This window comes from Chiloscyllium punctatum, chromosome 16, assembly GCF_047496795.1.
Source record: "Chiloscyllium punctatum isolate Juve2018m chromosome 16, sChiPun1.3, whole genome shotgun sequence".
Lineage (NCBI taxonomy): Eukaryota > Metazoa > Chordata > Chondrichthyes > Orectolobiformes > Hemiscylliidae > Chiloscyllium > Chiloscyllium punctatum.
In genome coordinates this window covers 21,459,340-21,480,310 of record NC_092754.1, presented here as the reverse complement: position 1 = coordinate 21,480,310, position 20,971 = coordinate 21,459,340, and the positions used below count along the sequence as shown (strand labels likewise).

Genomic DNA, 20,971 nt, shown 5'->3' with positions numbered 1-20,971 from the left:
TCCCATTCTTTTGGGATTTTAAACAGCTCTATCATTATTTCTTCTTTACAAATATAACAGCCTCAGCTTGTCAAATATTTCTTGGTACTTGCTTTCCCTCTGAACAAAGGAGGCAGTTAAAAATACTGCCCAAGTCTCTTGCATTTTTTCACTATAATAGGTCAGCCAAATTTTCATTATCCAAACTTTCCATGAACCATAATCCCAAAATTTTGTTTCAAATCATTCAGTCACTGACATTAAAATATACAAAAAAAACTGTTCTTCATATGATTTCCCAGAAGTAAGGCACTTTTTCCCTGTACCCACTCTATTGATGCCTTCTTGTACTGCCCTGCAAAGTTTCTATCAGCAAACATCTACTTTTAGTGTGGATTCAATAGTTTCTTCTCAACTTAATTTAAGTACCTCTAAACATACACAGAAATATATCCTTGCATGGTAAACTTCAAGCCATACTAAAAGTAGTGATTCCCAAAATGTTAATTCACAACATGGCAATACAGGCGTAAAGAAGTATATCCATCAATAGATCAGAAAGAATGGCCACCTTAACCATCTTAAACATGTTACTTTATGCAGTCTATCTTTCCGAAATACTATTTTGAAGTAAGTAAAGAATACAGTGACCAGTTATCACAACATGATCCCACATACAGCAGTGATTAAAAAAAATGTCAACCAGGATCCCCATCCTCCTCAGAAAGATTACAGGATTTTCCAAAAGATAGTCATGCACCTGAGCATTGCATCATTTACCAAAATTACAAATCCAACGCATACTCAGCCAAGTGTGAGTACCCTTGCACATACCCAGGATCCAATATTGGGGAATTCATTAGTGTGGATATTGTTCCATGTTTCACACAGTGTCTGTACAGATGATGGCAGGTTCTGCACCATTAACTGAGCTGCAAACAGAATCACAATAAGCATGCAACATTAAGAACCATGCCCACCATCAAGAAAAATATTTTGCACAGCTGCAGACTTAATTTCAGGCAGACAGAAACTCCGTCTTTGTACAGCACTTACCCTCCTCGCAACTATGAATTGCAAAACATTCATCACAGCCATGAAGTTAATTTGCACTTCCACAATGATCTGGATTTGAATCCATTTTCACATTAACTGTCATCTAGCCATCTTCAGAAGTCACAGATGACAAATGCTTGCAAAAATAACTTTGCAGTTGTCATGAACACTGTAGTATTCAATACATGAACTCTGAATTTACCAGTTTAGCACTGAATCACACAGGTTATAGAAATCCCAAATTCAACTTCTGTCTGTACAAGATTAACCAATCTCAAATTGGACCAAAATGCGGTCACTCCAATTAATATTGAAATCTCAGAAATAGAGAATGGGGAAAGAGAAAAACAGAACAGTCAAGGTTCCTGCACCTGCTCATCTTCAGCAATCTCCATTAGAGGACAGTGTATGCCAATATCAGGTAGAAGTAACCTAACTGTGATGCTAGTTGCAGACATTGAGTAATCGGTTGAGCTTTCCATCAGACGACTATAGGTAACCTTACAAGTCAACAGATGTACGCAGAAGGAAAAGAATAGAAAGAAAAAGAAATCACAAAAATACGAAAGCAAAAATGAATCCCTGCAGTTCATTCTGCAATCATCCCAGATGCCTCTAGTCACTCTGCCAAACAACGTCAACTTCCAAAAAGAAATCCTTGCTCTTACCGATAGAGTTAGTCTTGCAGCGGGTAGATCCAATCGCTAGTACTGCAGCATAACCATGTAGCTTCTCCTCAGTTGGACTATCAGTCGAGCCCTCCTCACACAGACTCCTCAACAGGTACGATCTAATATCAATCAGGGTAAAAACAATCTTGTTAAAACACTCATTTACAAGTGCTAAATATTAACATTCCAACCATTAACCTTGTTCATACATTATAAGCACATTTATCATTCAATGAGTAGGTTATATTTCACACAAGAGATGGAAGAAACTGATTGAACGATATTATTTAAAAGGTCAATGCGCTGTGGATTAAAACACACCATCCTTCCACTTTTATGATGTAATCTTGAATCCAGCCAGGTTAAAAAGTCTCTTTTCCCTAATAAAATACGAACAGTCTTCTTGAGAAATTTGGGATTTTCCCAGCAAGTATGAGTTGACAACGGAACAACATGGCACGGAGCCTGACAATCTGGCGAAGAAGGGAAGGGGGCAGTATAGAAAAGTACTCGTGGTAGGGGACTCGATAGTTAGGGGAATCGACAGGAGATTTTATGGTCAGGATCAGGATTCCCAGAAGGTATGTTCCTCCCTGGTGCTAGGCTCCGGGACGTCTCCGATCGGGTGTATAAAGTTCTAAAAGGGGAGGGCAAACAGCCAGAAATCGTGTTACATATTGGCACTAATGATATAGCCAGGAAAAGGATCGAGGATATAAAAAGTGATTTCAGGGAATTAGGATGGAAGCTGCAAAGCAGGACGAACAGAGTAGTGTTCTCTAGTTTACTACCGGTGCCACGAGATGGCGAGGCGAGGAACAGGGAGCGGGCGCAGCTTAACACGTGGCTGCGCAGCTGGTGTAGAGGGACGGCTTCAGATGTGTAGATAATTGGGATGCCTTCTGGGGAAGGTGGGACCTGTACAAGAAGGACGGGTTGCATCTGAACTGGAAGGGGACCAATGTCCTGGGTGGAAGGTTTGCTCAAGTAGTTTGAGAGGGTTTAAACTAGTATGGCAGGGGGGGTGGGAACCTGAGCTGTATACCGGAGGGGAGAGTTGATGCAAATGAGGCAATAGCAAGAGGTAGACCAGCTAGTGGGAAGGATTTTCCTGGGAAGGAACCAAGGGATCAGTTAAAGTGTGTTTGCTTTAATGCAAGGAGTATCAGGAATAAAAGTGATGAACGAGAGCATGGATCAGTACCTGGTGCTATGATGTTGTGGCCATAACGGAGACATGGGTTTCTCAGGGGTAGGAATGGTAGCTGGATGTTCCAGGGTTTAGAGCATTTAAAAAGAATAGGGAAGGGGGAAAAGAGGAGGGGGTGTAGCACGACTAATCAGAGAGGGTATCACAACTACAGAAGCTACCATTGCCGAGGAAGATCTGCCTACCAAGTCAGTATGGGTGGAAATTAGGAACAGCAAGGGAGCAGTCACCTCGTTAGGTGTTTACGACAGGCCCCCCCAATAGCAGCAGGGAGATTGAAGACAGCTTGGGTCGGCAGATTTTGGAAAAGTGTGGACGTAGTAGGGTTGTTGTAATGGGTGACTTTAACTTTCTCAATATTGATTGGAACCTCCTTCGAGCAGAAGATTTGAATGGAGCTGTTTTTGTAAAGTGTGTTCAGGAGGGTTTCCTAACTCAGTACGTTGACAGGCCAACGAGGGGAGAGGCCATTCTAGACTTGGTGCTCGGAAACGAGCCGGAGCAGGTATCAGATCTTGTGGTGGGAGAGCATTTTGGTGATAGTGACCACAACTGCCTCACATTCCACATAGCTATAGAGAAGGAGAGGATTAGGCAAAATGGAAGGATATTTAATTGGAGAAGAGGAAACTAAGATGCGATTAGACATGAGTTAGGAAGCATGGATTGGGAGCAATTGTTCCATGGTAAAGGCACTATAGATATGTGGAGACGGTTTAAGGAATAGTTGTTGCAAGCGATGAATAAATATGTCCCTCTGAGACAGAAAAGAAGTGGTAAGATAAAGGAATCTTGGATGACGGGAGCGGTGGAGTTTCTCGTCAAAAGGAAAAAGGTAGCTTACATAAGGTGGAGGAAGCTAGGGTCAAGCTCAGCTCGAGAGGATTACAGGCAGGCAAGGAAGGAGCTCAAAAATGGTCCGAGTAGAGCCAAGAGGGGGCACGTGAAAGGCTTGGCAGAACGGATTAGGGAGAACACAAAGGCATTTTACACTTATGTGAGAAATAAGAGAATGGTCAAAGAAAGAGTAGGGCCGATCAGGGATAGCATAGAGAATTTCTGTGTGGAGTCTGAGGAGGTAGGGGAAGTCATAAATGAGTTTTTTGCTTCAGTCTTTACGAAAGAAACAAACGTTAGAGTGAATGAAACCTTTGAAGAGCAGGTGTGCATGCTGGAATGGACAGAGATAGAGGAAGCTGATGTGCTGAAAATTTTGTTAAACATTAAGATTGACAAGTCGCCAGGCCCGGACCAGATTTGTCCTCAGCTGCTTTGGAAAACGAGGAATGCGATTGCTTCGCAACTTGCAAAACTCTTTGCATTCTCGCTCTCCACTGGAGTCGGACCTGAGGACTGGAGAGAGGCAAATGTAATCCCTCTCTTCAAGAAAGGAAATAGGGAAATCCCCAGCAATTACAGACCAGTAAGTCTCACGTCTCTCGTCTGCAAGGTGTTAGAAAGGATTCCGAGGGATAGGATTTATGACCATCTGGAAGAGCATGATTTGATTAAATGCAGTCAACATGGCTTTGTGAGGGGTAGGTCATGCCTCACAAACATTATCGCATTCTTTGAGGATGTGACTAGAAAAGTTGATGAGGGTCAAGCTGTGGATGTCGTGTATATGGACTTCAGCAAGGCATTTGATAAGGTTTCCTTTGGTAGGCTCATTCAGAAGGTCAGGAGGAATGGGATACAGGGGAACATAGCTGTCTGGATACAGAATTAGCTGGCCAACAGAAGACAGCGAGTTGTACTAGAAGGAAAATATTCTGCCTGGAAGTCTGTGGTGAGTGGTGTTCCACAGGTCTTAATGACTTGGATGAGGGGATTGAAGTATGGGTTAGCAAGTTTGAAGATGACACAAAGGTTGGAGGTGTCATTGATAGTATAGAGGGCTGTTGTAGGCTGCAGCGGGACATTAACAGGATGCAGAGATGGGCTGAGAAGTGGCAGATGGAGTTCAACCTGGATAAATGCGAGGTGATGCATTTTGGAAGGTCGAATTTGAAAGCTGAGTACAGGATTAAGGATAGGATTCTTGGCAGTGTGGAGGAACAGAGGCATCTTGGTGTGCAGGTACACAGATCCCTTAAAATGGCCACCCAAGTGGACAGGGTTTTTAAGAAAGCATACGGTGTTTTGGCTTTCATTAACAGGGGGGATTGAGTTTAAGAGTCGTGAGATCTTGTTGCAGCTCTATAAAACTTTGGTTAGACCGCACTTGGAATACTGCATCCAGTTCTGGTCGCCCTATTATAGGAAAGATGTGGATGCTTTGGAGATGGTTCAGAGGAGTTTACCAGGATGCTGCCTGGACTGGAGGGCTTATCTTATGAAGAGAGGTTGACTGACCTCGGACTTTTTTCATTGGAGAAAAGGAGGAGGAGGAGACGGGACCTAATTGAGGTATACAAGATAATGAGGGGCATAGATAGTGTCGATAGCTAGAGACTATTTCCCAGGGCAGAAAACGCTAACACGAGGGGTCAAACTGGTTGGAGGAAAGTATAGAGGGGATGTCAGAGGCAGGTTCTTTACACAGAGTTGAGAGAGCATGGAATGCGTTGCCAGCAGCAGTTGTGGAAGCAAGGTCACTGGGGACATTTAAGAGACTACTGGACATGCATATGGTCACAGAAATTTGAGGGTGCATACATGAGGATCAGTGGTCGGCAAAACATCGTGGGCTGAAGGGCCTGTTCTGTGCTGTACTGTTCTATGTTCTAATCAAATGCATTAAAACAAAAGTTCCCAAGTTGCCATCTAATGGCTGGACATACGAAATAGAGAAATACCCACGGGTCGAGTAAGAAACACATCTCTGGTTGTGATTGAATTATTGTATACCAATGGGAGCAAGGAGAAACTTATACTAAACATAGCAATCATAAACCAGACATGGAGTTGCTTATAGGGAATACAAAAAGAGCTCTTTATTTGTAATTCGCCTCTCCAGTCTCTAACCTTCAAGTGCTTGAAGTTAATACATGGCTTTTCCCAACCACTACCATAACACTTCAACAGCAATGAATGTAAAAATGGGATCATATTCAATATTTGCACCTGGTAAATGCAGCATAGATGCCAATCAGCTGAAGAGTTGCAGGAAGCAGATTCTTTGTAATCTCAGATGTTTTGTGGGAGTCGGTTTCTGCAGCCACCTTGGAAAAATACTCATCCAGAGACACTTGGACCTTTGAAATGACCGCATCAAGCGTGTAGATGGTCTGCAGATTTGGGAGGCGGCTGATCGGGATAATAGCACTTGCATCAATTCCACAATAGGAAGAGATCTGAAATTGAAGGAAACTCTCATTAATCTTGCAAAATAGGCTGAGAAGTGGCAGATGGAGTTTAATTCAGATAAATGCGAGGTGCTGCATTTTGGGAAAGCAAATCTTAGCAGGACTTATACACTTAATGGTAAGGTCCTAGGGAGTGTTGCTGAACAAAGAGACCTTGGAGGGCAGGTTGGTAGCTCCTTGAAAGTGGAGTTGCAGGTAGATAGGATAGTGAAGAAGGTGTTTAGTATGCTTTCCTTTATTGGTCAGAGTATTGAGTACAGGAGTTGGGAGGTCATGTTGCAGCTGTACAGGACATTAATTAGGCCACTGTTGGAATATTGCATGCAATTCTGGTCTCCTTCCTATCGGAAAGATGTTGTGAAACTTGAAAGGGTTCAGAAAAGATTTACAAGGATGTTGCCTGGATTGGAGGATCTGAGCTATAGGGAGAGGCTGAACAGGCTGGGGCTCTTTCCACTGGAGCGTCGGAGGCTGAGGGGTGACCTTATGGAGGTTTACAAAATTATGAGGGGCATGGATAGGGTAAATAGACAAAGTCTTTTCACTGGGGTCAGGGAGTCAAGAACTAGAGGGCATAGGTTTAGGGTGAGAGGGGAAAGATATAAGAGAGCGCTAAGGGGCAACTTTTTCACAAAGAGGGTGGTACATGTATGGAATGAGCTGCCAGAGGATATGGTGAAGGCTGGTACAATTGCAATATTTAAGAGGCATTTGGATGGGTATATGAATAGGAAGGGTTTGGAGGAATATGGGCCAGGTGTTGGCAGGTAAGACTACATTGGGTTGGGATATCTGGTCAGCATGGACAGTTTGGACCGAAGGGCCTGTTTCCATGCTGTACATCTCTATGACATATACAGTCAATAACAAATAAGCTTTAGCACCAGCACATGAAAAAATGAGCCAATCGAACAGTTACAATTATTTCCTAAATTGACAACTAATTAAAGCTAAGGTGATATACACATTTCCACAAACCTTCTCAAATCCAGAGAAGGTGCTGTCTGCAACTTTCATCATTATTCTTGTGCCTGGAGGTACATAGGCATTAATAAATTGCACTCAATTCCATCTTAAGCTTTTACTACATATCACGCAGCTGAGAGCTACATGAGCCATTATAGTGCTTCACAGAGCTACTATAGTTTCACCTTTCTGCAGGCATTCTATTTTTAGGATTGCTTAGGGATTTCTTTGTCAGGTATTCAAAAATTGCTGATTCAATACGACAGTTTAGATACATCTTCTCTTCCAGACCTTACAGTCAGTTCGAGACTCTGTACCATCTGTAAGTACCCGGTCACATGGTTACCACCAGGTAACACTAAGGAGCCAATACAGCTTTCCACATTGAAAGCAGGCATGTTTCTCCAGTCACGCACATTTAACATGCAGCATTAACTGTGATGTTTAAAGTCTCATGCCAGTTTCTAATAATACTGATCTTCTATCTCCATTTTCAGCAGAATGTTTTGCCTTGTACTTGTTTACTGCTGTAAATTCTCTCTCAGAAAGCCAAGCCTACCCGAGGGCTAAGCAAGACTGTCCTGATTTCAGTGTCACAACTGCAAGAAGCATAAACAACCATTTCTTTGGATTCACATTCATTGTTCTTTTCATCTTGACCTACTTTCAGCCCTAAAATTATTTTTAGATGGCATCATGCCAATGAAGGCAGCACTGAATAGGAGAGCCTGAAAAATGGCCACCACAACATTGATCACTTGGTAGCACAAACACACATAAAAACATATCAGTTAGGAGCAAATTAGTCCATTGGTTCCTTTAAGCCTGCTCTGCTATTCAAAAAAGGTCTCGGCTAATCTGTTTGCGTTTAAAATTTCACAGTCCCATCAATCACTGATAACCTTTAATTCACTTGACTAACAAGAGTCTATTTAGCTATTTAAAATATTCAAAGTACTCCATCTCCAATGACTTCCAAGGCAGAGAGTTCCAGAGATAAAATTTTGATTCATCCCTGTCCTAAAACGGTGACTCCTAATTTTACAAGTGTCCCCTGGTGCTGGACTCACTCACTAGAGTAAATATCCTTTCTACATGCAACTTGTCTGTATTATTTAGGATTCAATTACCCCTTGCTCTTCTGAACTTGTGAAAACAAGCCGGTTGGTCTAATCTTCCCTCCTAAGACAACCCATTTGATCCAGGTATCAAATTAACTAAACCTCCTCTGAACCACCTCCAATGAATTTATATCTTTCCTTAAATAAAGGCACCAAAATTGTACACTGTGGTTAAGATGCGATTTTGAGCATTGCTTGAATAATTCAGGATTGCTGAAAAAGACGACAAGATGTCAAATCTTTTCGCCTTGCACTCATCAAGACAAAAACCACAAAAACGTCATACCTCAAATGAAACATCAATTTATACTGCAGAACAGGGTACTAACTTTTGGTAAATATTGTCTACTAACAGTATGCTGCCATCAAGCCATAAAGATGCTCGACCTACCACACAATGCTTCCCTTAAAAAGCAGATGCACTCCTCTCTCAAGGAAAACACCGAGTCAGAGCACATGTTGGCAAGGTCAACCTTACCTGTCTGGCAACATACTCCTCTGCAAGTTCCACATCATATTTCACAGAACTGCATTTGGCAACGGCCAGTTCCACCAGTGAGCCAGCGTGGTCTGGCTTCATGCCCTGTTGCACCAGATGATCCTTTACCAAAAGGAAATCATAAACTGGTCAAATCAAAGTCATAAAACAGTTCAGCAAACAACTGGCTTTATCGTGCATTATTCACCGAAAATAATCATGCATTATTCACTGAACATTTACTTTATTTTTAGTTACATTATTAAATAGTTCTCCACCTGTTCCTATACTACACTCATTTAGATTTTTTATAGCACAATAGATAATGCTACTGATTCTAATTGTAAATGGTCTGTCCTGGACAACATAGTAATTGTACCACACCACCCAGAGAGATCTAAAATTTGATGCCCTTTCTGCAGAGAGTGGCTAAATCTGTGGTTCATATGATAACAGTGTCCTCTGCACCCCCAGAAGATGCATAAAAGTTGCTCCTTATTTTCAAGGTTCCTGCTCATAGTCTCTATCCAAGAACCTCTTTTGGAAAGTGGATAGCTATAAGGAAAAGGCTAGATTTAGGACACTTCTGATAAAGCAAACTAGTAAAGCTAGTAAAGCTTAAACAACAAATAATTTGGTTGAGAAAAGAAGAAACCTTGGGTGAAGGCACACTAAAAAGACTGAAGGAGGGAAAATCTAAAAAAGGAAAATAAAACCTGAGAGGATTGAATTGTCTATGATTCTGTGTACTAAGCCTCCAGTTTCCTCACTGATACATTCCCAAACACTTAATTACCCCTCTTTTGAAACACTAAATCTGACCACTTCTACATCTCCCTTCCCTACAACCAAAGCTTCACCAAGAGGTTCCTTCTGATTTGTAACGGTTAGCAACCTCTTCACCACATCCTGCATCTTTAGTACCTTGATCCAGGTTACATAGGAGCTGATACAAAGCCGTGATGACCATCGAAGTGTGTGCAGGATGTCACATTCACTCAGCTCTGTTGTGCTCATTGCCACTTGGTTAACATAGGCTTTTGATGGAGGTATAATACCCAAGATTCTCCATAAGATCAAGAAGTAGTACTGAATGGAACATGCCTCCTGGAAGGAAAGGTTAGTGAGGGAATTTTGAAAAACTCAATAAGCAATGATTTATATACAACTATGACAAAAACTTAAAGACTTGTCCAAAAAACACACACAACAGTTAGAATTTCAATGTGTTCAAGCTGAATTAAGTTAAGAACTATTTCAACATATGCAAAAAACAAATTGGACTCATTGTGAATGTTAACTTTGGTTTTAGAAGAATGCAATGGAAATTATCAAATCAATGGCCAATTTCATCTGCATCGGTAGCATATGAAAGATCCATCCTAACTTTAATAAGTATTTTAACTGTGCACGATGCTGTGAAAGCAAAACCATGATGCAACATAGCCATCAAACGTGAAAAAAAAGTACTTCTCCTAATTTATAATCCAAGATAATGGTTTTAAAAATTTGAAAATTGCAGAGAATATACAAAAACTATAATATGAAACCTTAAAATCAACAAAACTATTTATCAAAGAATGGAATGACTCCACAGACATCTCCAAGTAAGTGAGATATTTGGAAGGACAGCACATATCACACCGTCCCTCCTTTCCAAGTCAATACCAAAAACAATTTCACTTCAATTTAACAGAATGAACAAGTCAATACCAAAACAGAGCCTAAAATTTCTTTGTTGAAGAGAGCTGAAAACAAAATTCCACCCACACGCCCCACCCAACATACACAAACTTGTGACTGCTAAACCACACACTGATCAAACCTGATTTAAGTGGTCAAAGATGACTTGAAACCAATACCCATCTTCAGGAAACTCTTGAAGTCCATTCTGCCTATGTACCCCATAACAGTGTGAATGTTAGATTAATTACTAAAAGTGATACCATATATACTAGAGTAATAGTTGATCTCGTGTAAAAGTCGACCCCCTATTTTTGGCCAAATAATCTAGAATTTTCCACTTATCTTGTGTAAAGGTCAACCCTAATTCTTCACAGATAACAGATCAATATTTATGAGTCAGTGTGTTCACTGTCATGTCCCATTCCAGCTTTCCAGACTGCCGGTTGTTCTGCTCTGCTCCTGGTCTTCCAGTTTGCTAGCTCTTGTGTTCCACTCTGGGTTTTCCGAATTACTGTAATTTGTTGTTTATTTTTATTTGTTTAGGGATCAATTGGGCTTCTGCTAATGATACGTTATGAATTTTGACAGGCATAAATTTCAGCCCCTCAAAAGTAATATCCATGTAATAGTCGATCCCATAAATTTAACCTTAAAAAGTAGTCAAAAAATTAGATTATTATTCAAGTATATACTGTAATTACAAGATCATCCACCAAGCATCTGCTACCAGAAATAATGGTGGAAGCATGATACTGTTCCAAAAACTGGATATATTTTTGAGAAGAAACTCTTTAAAAGGATAGACGAAAAGAGTGTGAAGGAAGTAAGTGCCTAGGTTTCAAAGTGAACAGCACAGATACAATTTAGTCAATGGTCTCCTTCGGTGCTCCAAGGTTCTATGATTTAACAGAAGTTTATGCATTACCAGAGGTGTTGCATTCTTGTGTTCTTCCCGTCTGAGTGTATCAAACTGTGAACCAGCTGCTAACAGCAAGATCAGTGATGCATATAGCTCATCATACTTCAAAGTACCAGTACAAAGAACATCACAGATCTGTGAAACAAGGCAGGAAGAGAACAAGTGAAGAAAATCAATTCTCTGCAAATGCAGGATCAAACTATAAAACAAACTCAATAAAAAAATCAAAACATATTTTACATACACTCATACACAGGTCTGTAGCCAAATTCCGTCATGTACAATTTGACATTGTACCACACTAAAAATATTACAGTTACATAAACATAAATTATTGCTATAGAAACCAGCTGTATTAACCTTAACATCCTTGTTTTGAGTTTTGAGAAGATTTGCAGTTCAGTTTGAGGTTCTGGATGTAAGTTTGCTCAGAGTTGGAAGGTTCATTTTCAGATGTCACGTCATCATACTAGTTAACACGGATGTTACCTAGTATGGTGAGTAATTCTCTGAAAATGAACCTTCCAGCTCAGAGAGCAAACTTACTCCCAGATCCTTGCACATTACGCCATTTTGCAACTTTACACAATGCCAATATTCCCCCAAATTTCAATTCTATGGCTCTTACCACCTCATCCAATCTGCTTCTGTCATCAGTGGATGTTTCATGTGAAAGGATGCTGTAGAATTTGGGCAGGGGCGTAGAATCTGTAGCAAAAAAGCACATTCAACCGATTCTCAAAACTTGAAGTATACACCAATTCAATTGTTTCTCTATTCTACAAAACCAATGGTCTCACTGTCTCTTAGCTGAGTTTTGCCTTACCTGTCCCACTGTGTTTCACCCAGTTTTCTTCGACCTCTTTAAATCCGTGATAAAGCGGCACTTGAATGCGTCGGCCAGATTCTTGGGACCCAGTGGTATTGGCACTAGCACCACATATTGGTGGGGTTAATAGATTATATTGAATCTACAGTTTAAAAAAAATACCCATAATTGTCAGCCAAAGACATGCTGTAACATGGGTTATCACACTTAGGTCATAATAACATTGTATTTGTGTCATTAAATTCATTTTTAAATAGCAAAGTCAGAACCCCCATACTGACTAACTGAAAGACAAGTTCAGCAGAGAATTAATGAGAAACTGAGAATTAAGAAATATATTGTATTGATTGAATGAATAATAGAAAAGGCTGCAGTTTAAACTGAAAACAAAGACAAAAACAACATGTATTTGCAAGAATGAAGAAAGAAAGTAGAAACTAAACAAAGAGACTTAGAGAGTCAGGTCTAAGAAAAAATGATCTAAGCAAAATATGAAGTTCAGTTTGGGGAAGTGAAAACCTGAACAAACCAAGCTGAGGATTGAGTGGGAAAAAGCCATTTTTTTTCTCACTTTAATTGCTTAAGTACTTGCACTGAATTCAATGATTTTCATCATTTACTACTGCATGGAAAGACATGTGCCAAATGGGCAAGTACAACAGTCCTTGTGAGGCAGATATGCTTGAAGGCTGCCTCAGTTCTTGACACTCACTGTCTAGATTAAAATAAGAACATTAGCTTGTTAAAAGGACAAAAGCGGCAACTAGTGCCTGGGGCACGATGTTAAGTCATCAACAACACAAGAATAAAAAAAAGTGCAAGTGTCAACTTTAGTGTGTAAAATTAACATAACCTCCGTAATGTTACTGATCTTCATGTCAATTTGTAATTTTGTAACATGCTTAAAGTGTCACAATACACTAACTAAACTGTTTTTCCAGGTGTGTAGGCTGTCTAAAGTTTAAAAGGTTTCGCCCTTTGTCTGCCAGCAGCTTTTACCTCTACAATGTTGGTAAATGCGACATCATTAATTTTGGTAGGAATAACAGCAAAATGGACTACTATTTAAATGGTGACACACTCTACTATGCAGAAGGACTGGAGAGTACTTGTGCATGAATCACAAAAAGTTGGTTTGCTGTGCAGCAGGTAATTAAGAAGGCAAATGGAATATCATCCTTCATTGCTAGAGGGATGGAGTTTAAAAATAGGGAGGTTATGCTACAGCTGTATAGGGTGCAGGTCACACAGAGCACTGTGTACAGTTTTGCTCTCCTTACTTGGGAAAATTGATGTACTTGCACTGGAGGGGATGCAGAGGAGCTTCACTAGGTTGATGCCGGAGTTGAGAGGATTGGCTGATGAGGAGAGATTGAGTAGACCATGACTATACATGTTGGAATTTAGAAGAATGAGGTTGGTTGATCTTATAGAAACATATAAAATTATGAAGGGAACATGGTAAGAAAGATGCAGGGAGGTTGTTTCCACTAGTGGGTGAAACTATAACTAGAGGACATGGCCTCAAAATAAGGGGGAGCAGATTTAGGACTGAGTTGAGAAGCAACTTCCTTACCCAAAGGGTTGTGAATCTGTGGAACTCCCTGTCCAGTGAAGCAGTTGAGGCTACCTCATTGAATTTTGTAAGGCAAAGATAGGTACATTTTTGAACAGATAAGGAACTAAAGGTTATGTGAGTGGGCGGGTAAGTGGAGCTGAGTCCACAACAAAGGGTCAGCCATATTACTGAATGGCGGAGCAGGTTCGAAGGGCCAGATGGCCTTCTCTCGCTCCTATTTCTTATGTTCTTAATTATCTACACAGGTTTATTCATTGTTTCAATAGGTGAATGTTCAAGGTCAAGATGGACACAACACCATTTTTACATTTCGTACAGTTTCTCGTATTATTTTGTCATTTAAACATACTCTGAAGAGGAAACAGGAAAAGCCACACTAGTTTAATTCATCCTCCTGAGCACTGATTGACCAATAAATACCACCAAACCAGAAAGAACTTATCCAAAACTATTCAGGTAAATCAAAAGGACACAGAAGACAACATCCAGATTTACAAAATGCATCAATAAAACGATGCATGGCTCTATAAGGTCTTCCTCTCAAATGCTAATGAGTTAATTAAGTTGTAAGCAAACATAGCAAAACCATAAACAAAAGGCCAAAACAGGCATTGGTTACGAGATGCCCATTTACATTCAGCTGGCGCCCTAGACACTGCACCATCTCTCATAAATGGAGAGAACTTTCTGTATAATTTCATAACCAACATTACTTTAAAACATGCGCAGATTAAATAAGTCATACAAGTATACAGCACAGAAAAGGGCCCTTTTGCCCATCATATCTGCACTGATCAAAACAAGTACCTGACTATTCTAATCCCATTTTGCAACATCTGGCCCATACTCTGTATGCCTCAGCATCACAAGCCAACATCTAAATACTGATCCCAATATTGAAAACTGTTTGATCAACAGAATGCAAATGATCAACACAAAAGTGAAATACAGTCAGTTCTGCTATGATGCAGTAGTTCCATTCTCATGCAATCCCAGGTTATAAAAAAACTTATTTGAAGCGGCACCATTTAAACTAATGGGGCCAGAATTGCATTATAACTATTACGTGCTTTAAAAAAATCGTACTTTCGAAACAGTGTCCCCCAATTCGTCAATCATGTTATAGCAAATTTGCATTAACGAAATGCATGTTATAGCAGAACAACCTGTAACAGCTTTGTGGGTTCATTTATAACTTTTATATGCACTCACCAGCTCAACTGACCCTTACCTGTTCAAATAGGTAGACTGGTACTTTTGAATATTGCTGAAGGAGGTATTCAAAAACCAGCAACAGTCGGGCAAGTGTCAGTGGCACACACCGAATCTGAGCTTCTGCTTTAGATGCTACTTCAACAATCACCTGTATGCACATCACAACTACAGCACGACGACCAGTCTCTGAGAAATTATGGAAAATTAGTAGTAGAAGCTGAAGGTGTTCAACGTTCAGATCTTCTGAGTCAGATGGTACTACTCCATGGAGTATGTTCTGCTTTAGTGTCCCAATAAACCTGGCAAGCAAAACAAAATCATTCATTTATTTGTGTGTTTACAGAGTAAAGCTACTTACTATAAAGCTTTAAAAGTGTTAAGCAAATGATCACAGGGATCAGTTAGTGATTCCAAAGTAACACAATCAAACAATGGAGCTGATAACCACCTCCATTAATTTCTGTACATTAATGGGTTTTCATTCTTTTTCATATCCTGTGTTAAAGACAATCTAACTTTCCTCTCTAAATTCAGCAAAATGAGTAACAAAACAACACTGATTCATCATATCAGGAATACAATGCATGACAGGACTCAGGCTTCCCGATCTTAGTTAAGAGCTTTGTTACTCTAAGAGTACCTTACCTTTCCCAGATTTTCATACACTCAGGAACATCTGGCTCCCCCTGTGCACTAGCCTTATGCTGCCAGATTAACAACAGGCGTGATAGCACAGAGAGGCTCTGAGAGTGAATATACAATGGCCATGGACCCTCAGAGAATGGTGCAATTCCAAGCTGCTGCAGCAATGTGTTCTGGGCAAAATACCAAATAGTTAATACAATTATGTCAATTGTGATTATCACATCATGCAAAATATCCGCCTATAAATCAACATAACACTATCTATAGAATTCAGCGCTTCTGAAATGCAAAGTTGCTGACATAGTGAAATAATAGGAAAGCTTACTATACAAACAGGACAATACACAATATTACAAGATGGGAGATTTTTACACGAGCTATAAAAACCTTGCATTTTTAATTGGAAAAAAGTATGGGTTGCAACTCCAAGCTGATTCAAATAAAAACAGTTCAAAAATAAAGTAAAGGAACCTGGAGGTTGATTAAAAACAAGGTCAGGAAGAACTGACAGTCAATCAATTGGGTATAATTTTAGTTGACATTGACCATGCCCCTCAAGAAAAAGGAATCTCTGTTTTATCTCTATTCAGAATTACACAATAATGCTCATCCTGTATTTTGCAATGCATTGAAAAAAATCATGAAAGGTAGTGCTGTCATCACAAGCCAGCTTTCCTAACGTCCAAAACCTTGACACCCCTATCATTTCAGGTAACACCACCAATAGTACACAAAATCAGTTTCAATCACAACAACTTCCAGAAAAATTAACAATAGAATCTGGGGCTGGGACAAACATGTACTTAGTACTAGACATCTAATGGACTGAAACACAATTCAAGCTAGCCAGCTCCTTCTGAACAGCTATCCATCGCAACATCAATGGTAGAAAACAATGTCTCTTTCACAAAACAGTCTATTGTTCGCTTTAAACTTTTAATATGGCATCAGATGTACAGCATAGTAACAGGCCATTTGGCCTTCAGTGCATTTCTGCCTACTCAAACCTTTTCCTGCCTTTCCTCAGCATAATCCTTCTCACTTGTATGGTCATCTAGCCTCACTTAAATGCACTTATGCAGCAATCATTGTGCGGCAGTATGTCTGACATTCTCAGCACTCCCTACGTAAACCCACGTTAAACACACTAAACACAATTCCTCTGCGAGCAAGTCGTGTTAGTTTCTGAATCTGCCCTACGCACTCTTCAGTCAATGCTGATTTGATGAAACTATTCAAAGGTGCTGCAACCATTGAATAATGACAAAGGTGGATCAATCAAAAAAAATGGAAAAGTTTGCCATATATTAGAAGTTGGGGGAAGAGAAACTTTTGTATAATTAAAATCTATGGAGAGGAAACAAATGACTAAAAACTTCATACTCCCTGCTGCTCCACTAAATTGCAATACTGTCCATCACCCTTACTAATAACCCTGCATGTGAGTATCCCTTTGTGACACAAACTTCACAGAAGACCATTTCACAGGTATCAAGATACTAACCCCACTCTTGTATACTACAATTAAACCTTTAAATCACAGTGGAATCACTCAGGTCAAAAACATGTACACATTAAAGCAAATTGTCAACATTAATCAAAGTACAACATAGTCATTGATGCACTGTGGACTTACCTGCAGGACAGGTGATGGGAGGTCAGAAGTGACCATAGAATGGTTGAAGTGATAAAGTGCAGCTGCAAACTCCTCATCTGATGCCCCTACACAAAAATAAAATAGTGTACAGAAGGAGACAAATGTGTTTAATAACACAAAAACAAATACATCTAGCCACCCAGCTCACGTCATGCATCCTTCAGTAGAAACGTGTGAAAATTCAGTGATCGAAAACAAAACTGTTTTCGGTTTGCCCAAAAGATGAAAAAAAAACGAACTGCTTTTTTTTCAAAATGGAAGCTATGACTTATCAAACTTTTGAGTGTGCAGCCAAGGTCGTCTCAATCATAGCCCCCTTTACTGGCAAACTATTGTTCTCGCTCTCTCTGGGCTTCATCTCCACCTATCTCCTTTCATTCCTCCCACCCCTTCTCTTACTGAGGTATGATCATTTCTAAACAGAGTCACTAGACACAAATGTTGACTCTGCTTTCTTTCCATAAATGCTGCCAGAATTGCTGAGCCTTTCCAGCAATTTCTGATTTGCAGCATCTGCAGTTCATTGGGTTTTTTGCCTTAATCATAGAATGTTTCTTATCAGAAGTACTCATTAAAAAAAACTTTGAACATGATGCCTTCCCAAACTTTAACATGATACCCACTAAAGTTTGAGATACATCATTTAATATGGAACTTTAAAGAGGTTTTTGAAGTCCAAATGTAGCCTGAAAAAGAGCTTTCCAACATCTTCTTGAAATACCACCTCAGAAGACAGTCCTTTACTAAATCAGACTCACTGATTTTCAAACCAAAAACTGGCACTTCATGGTTTATATTCAAGTCATGATTAATTGTGTTCCAAATCACTGATTCCATAACATTTCACTTGAACTAGGCAATTGTCAACTGGTTCTTGCTCCTAGATAATTTTTTAAATATTCATTTGAGAGACGTGGGTATCATTGGTAAAGGCAGCATTTACTGTCCAATCCTAATTGCCCAGAATCACATGGAGGTCAAACAAGGTAAGCATGGCAGATCTTTTTCACTCAAGCACCTTAGGGACACAGAAAAACAGTAAAGGTTCCCTGACATAATCACTGTTTCCACCATTTTCTGTTTTGATTTCAGATTTCTAGTATCCATAGACTTGAGGTTTAAAATTTTGTTTTGATTATAACCATAAAGGGCGGGAAGTCAATCGTGCTGCGCCACGCCTCTGCAGGCTTTCTAGAATATACTGTACTCGTGTAAACGTTGACCCCTTATTTTTGGCCAAAAAATCTTGTGTTTTCCATATATCTCGTGTAAACATCAACCCCACTATACCACATTATAAACCTCTTACAGAGAAAACTGCATGGTCCCATTAATTCACAAATGAAATTGCATTCATTTATTCATACCAGTAACTCTACTCATCGCTCTTTGTTTACTATATTGCATCTCTATTCATTCATTTATAACACTACTTAGCCCTCTTGGCTTACTACTGTATGTTTCGATTCATTCAGACCGGTACTAAAGTTTATTGGTACTTTATCGCACTTTGTTCACTGCATATTCAAAAGTCAATACCTCTAAAAAGATAATCACTTTAATTGTGCCATTATATCTGAATAAAAGTGAGATATATTAGCTGCATGTATCTGCAATTCTTTGATAAATTTGTGAACATTGCTGAGCTTCATTACTTATGAGAGTAAATGTTAGAGAAATGGAAGAATTTGGCAGCAAAGTTCAAGATGCTTACACATTCAGAATTTAATAAATGTTTCATTTTAAGTGCGATTTTGCAGGATTTCAATGAATCTTTGACATGTTAAATTTTTCTACCAGTATGTATAAATAAAATTTATGACGTAATTCATTGTTGTTTCTCGTGCTTTTATTTACCATAATTGTGTTTTTCTTCGTTACCTGAGATTAGTTGAGCCATCAAACTGACTTTTGCTAATAATATGGTATTTTGAACTGCAGTATGAATTTCTGCCCCTCAAAACTAGTTCCTGTATAATAGTCAACCCTATAAATTGAACCTTTAAAGTAGTCTAAAAATGTGACTTTTACACAAGTATATATGGTATTGCTCTTACTTTAGAGGTTTTAACCACTGTCCAAGGCTTAAGCAGCCTTTTTGCTCATAACTCGAAATACACTAAGATGACTGCCATCAATAAAAGTGCTTGCTGACCTTTCGTTCCATCTTTGTCCACATCTTTAATTATGCTGGCTAACGTCATCATGTGCTGTTCAGTCAGAGAAACACTCAGGTAATTCCGGATAAAGTTGTTCCTCGAATTTAGCATTGAAGACGTAATGAAATTAAAAATACTTGAAGCCAGGTTCAGAAACTGAAAAATAAAATTTTTTAAAAAGCAGATTTTACTAGCTGTCCATCACCCTCATTCGCCAGAAACTTCTTCATCACTATAGTGACCATTGCCAATACCCCCCAATAGAAATCCAACCCCAACATTCAGTTTGATGAGCAAAAAGCCAACTTGTAAAATAGACACTAATTACTAACTTCTTGATTACATGCTACTTAAGTTTAAACCTTAATAGTAATAATGGCACATAACTAGCTTTTCAGTCTAGAAGGTCAATTCCTGGTTTATCAGGTAAACTCATCAGAATGGCAGCTCAGATATTATATTTGACCTCAGCACCTTAAAAAGGAGGAAATAGCCAGGGTCACCACCTCTGATCCTTCTATACTGTTCACTATTGGAACATGCTGATGTATAAACCAGCTGTGAGGATTAGCATTTGGTGCCAGCAACAATTACCCGGAAAAGGTTTCTACTAGCAAGCAGTGCCCCATGGTTTGGCAGACCTCCAAGATCAGAGAGTGAATAAAATAACACCTGTATATGCACAAATACTGCAAGAACACATCCACAGCCAACAGACAAATTCTAGGGATGGACAAAGAAACTGTGACATTAAGTGACTAGTACCACTCTTCATTCTGCTGTAATTGCAAGGTACAGTCAAATTATTTTCGTGTTAGCATTCCCCACACAATCTAGTTTCTGCTGCGCCCTTTAATAACTCACTCCCACAATACTGGAACCAGCAACTAGGAATATCAGTTGAAAATCACAAGTTCCGTAAAACAATGACTATTTGAACCGAGTGCAGCAAAACATAAGGCAGGAAACTGGCGTAGACATTTCTGCATTGTGAAGTTTCTGTAAAACCAATTTAGGTTATATTCACAAAAGTAAAACAGAAAAACACAAACAGACATAGAAATATACTGCTACAGGTGTCTTACAATCCAGTTAACAAATAAAACAATTAAAATTAGAACATAAAGCCTTTATCCAGAAAATGTATTTTATCAAAAATTACAGCAATTAGAATAATCAATTAAGTGCAGGAGGAGAAGCTGGAGCTAAGCAGATATTAAAAGCAAAATGGTGTTTTTTTTTAAAAAGAACTGCACATACCAAAACATGTATGAGAAATCATTTGGGGGAAAGCAACAATCACTTATCCTACAGGAAGGTTTAACTTAAATAGCACTAACATCACAGGCCACAAACCAAGACAAGAAAAATAACAAACACTTCAGTATATATTTAAGTTGGTCACTGAAAATTAAAAAGGCAGAGAGTGCAGCTGTATCGATGAAGACAGTGTATGTTCAGTAGAGGAATCCAATATAGACAAGGAAGGTATA

General features: G+C 39.3%; 1 protein-coding gene across 10 annotated transcripts in view; it reads right to left on the bottom strand.

Annotated features, from left to right (window-relative positions):
• ubr4 (ubiquitin protein ligase E3 component n-recognin 4) overlaps nt 1-20,971 on the bottom strand; it is a 198,092-nt gene that overhangs the window by 138,988 nt on the left and 38,133 nt on the right. For all 10 annotated transcript variants that reach the window (XM_072586453.1, XM_072586462.1, XM_072586455.1 and 7 more), the window contains exons 16-27: nt 19,475-19,634; nt 17,299-17,384; nt 15,663-15,832; nt 15,034-15,316; nt 12,221-12,365; nt 12,023-12,102; nt 11,401-11,529; nt 9,714-9,896; nt 8,790-8,912; nt 5,983-6,212; nt 1,704-1,825; nt 814-911 (exon numbers count right to left, since the gene is read on the bottom strand). In XM_072586453.1, the coding sequence (XP_072442554.1) occupies nt 814-911; nt 1,704-1,825; nt 5,983-6,212; nt 8,790-8,912; nt 9,714-9,896; nt 11,401-11,529; nt 12,023-12,102; nt 12,221-12,365; nt 15,034-15,316; nt 15,663-15,832; nt 17,299-17,384; nt 19,475-19,634 (1,809 nt within the window). The remainder of the gene's footprint in view (nt 1-813; nt 912-1,703; nt 1,826-5,982; nt 6,213-8,789; nt 8,913-9,713; nt 9,897-11,400; nt 11,530-12,022; nt 12,103-12,220; nt 12,366-15,033; nt 15,317-15,662; nt 15,833-17,298; nt 17,385-19,474; nt 19,635-20,971) is intronic.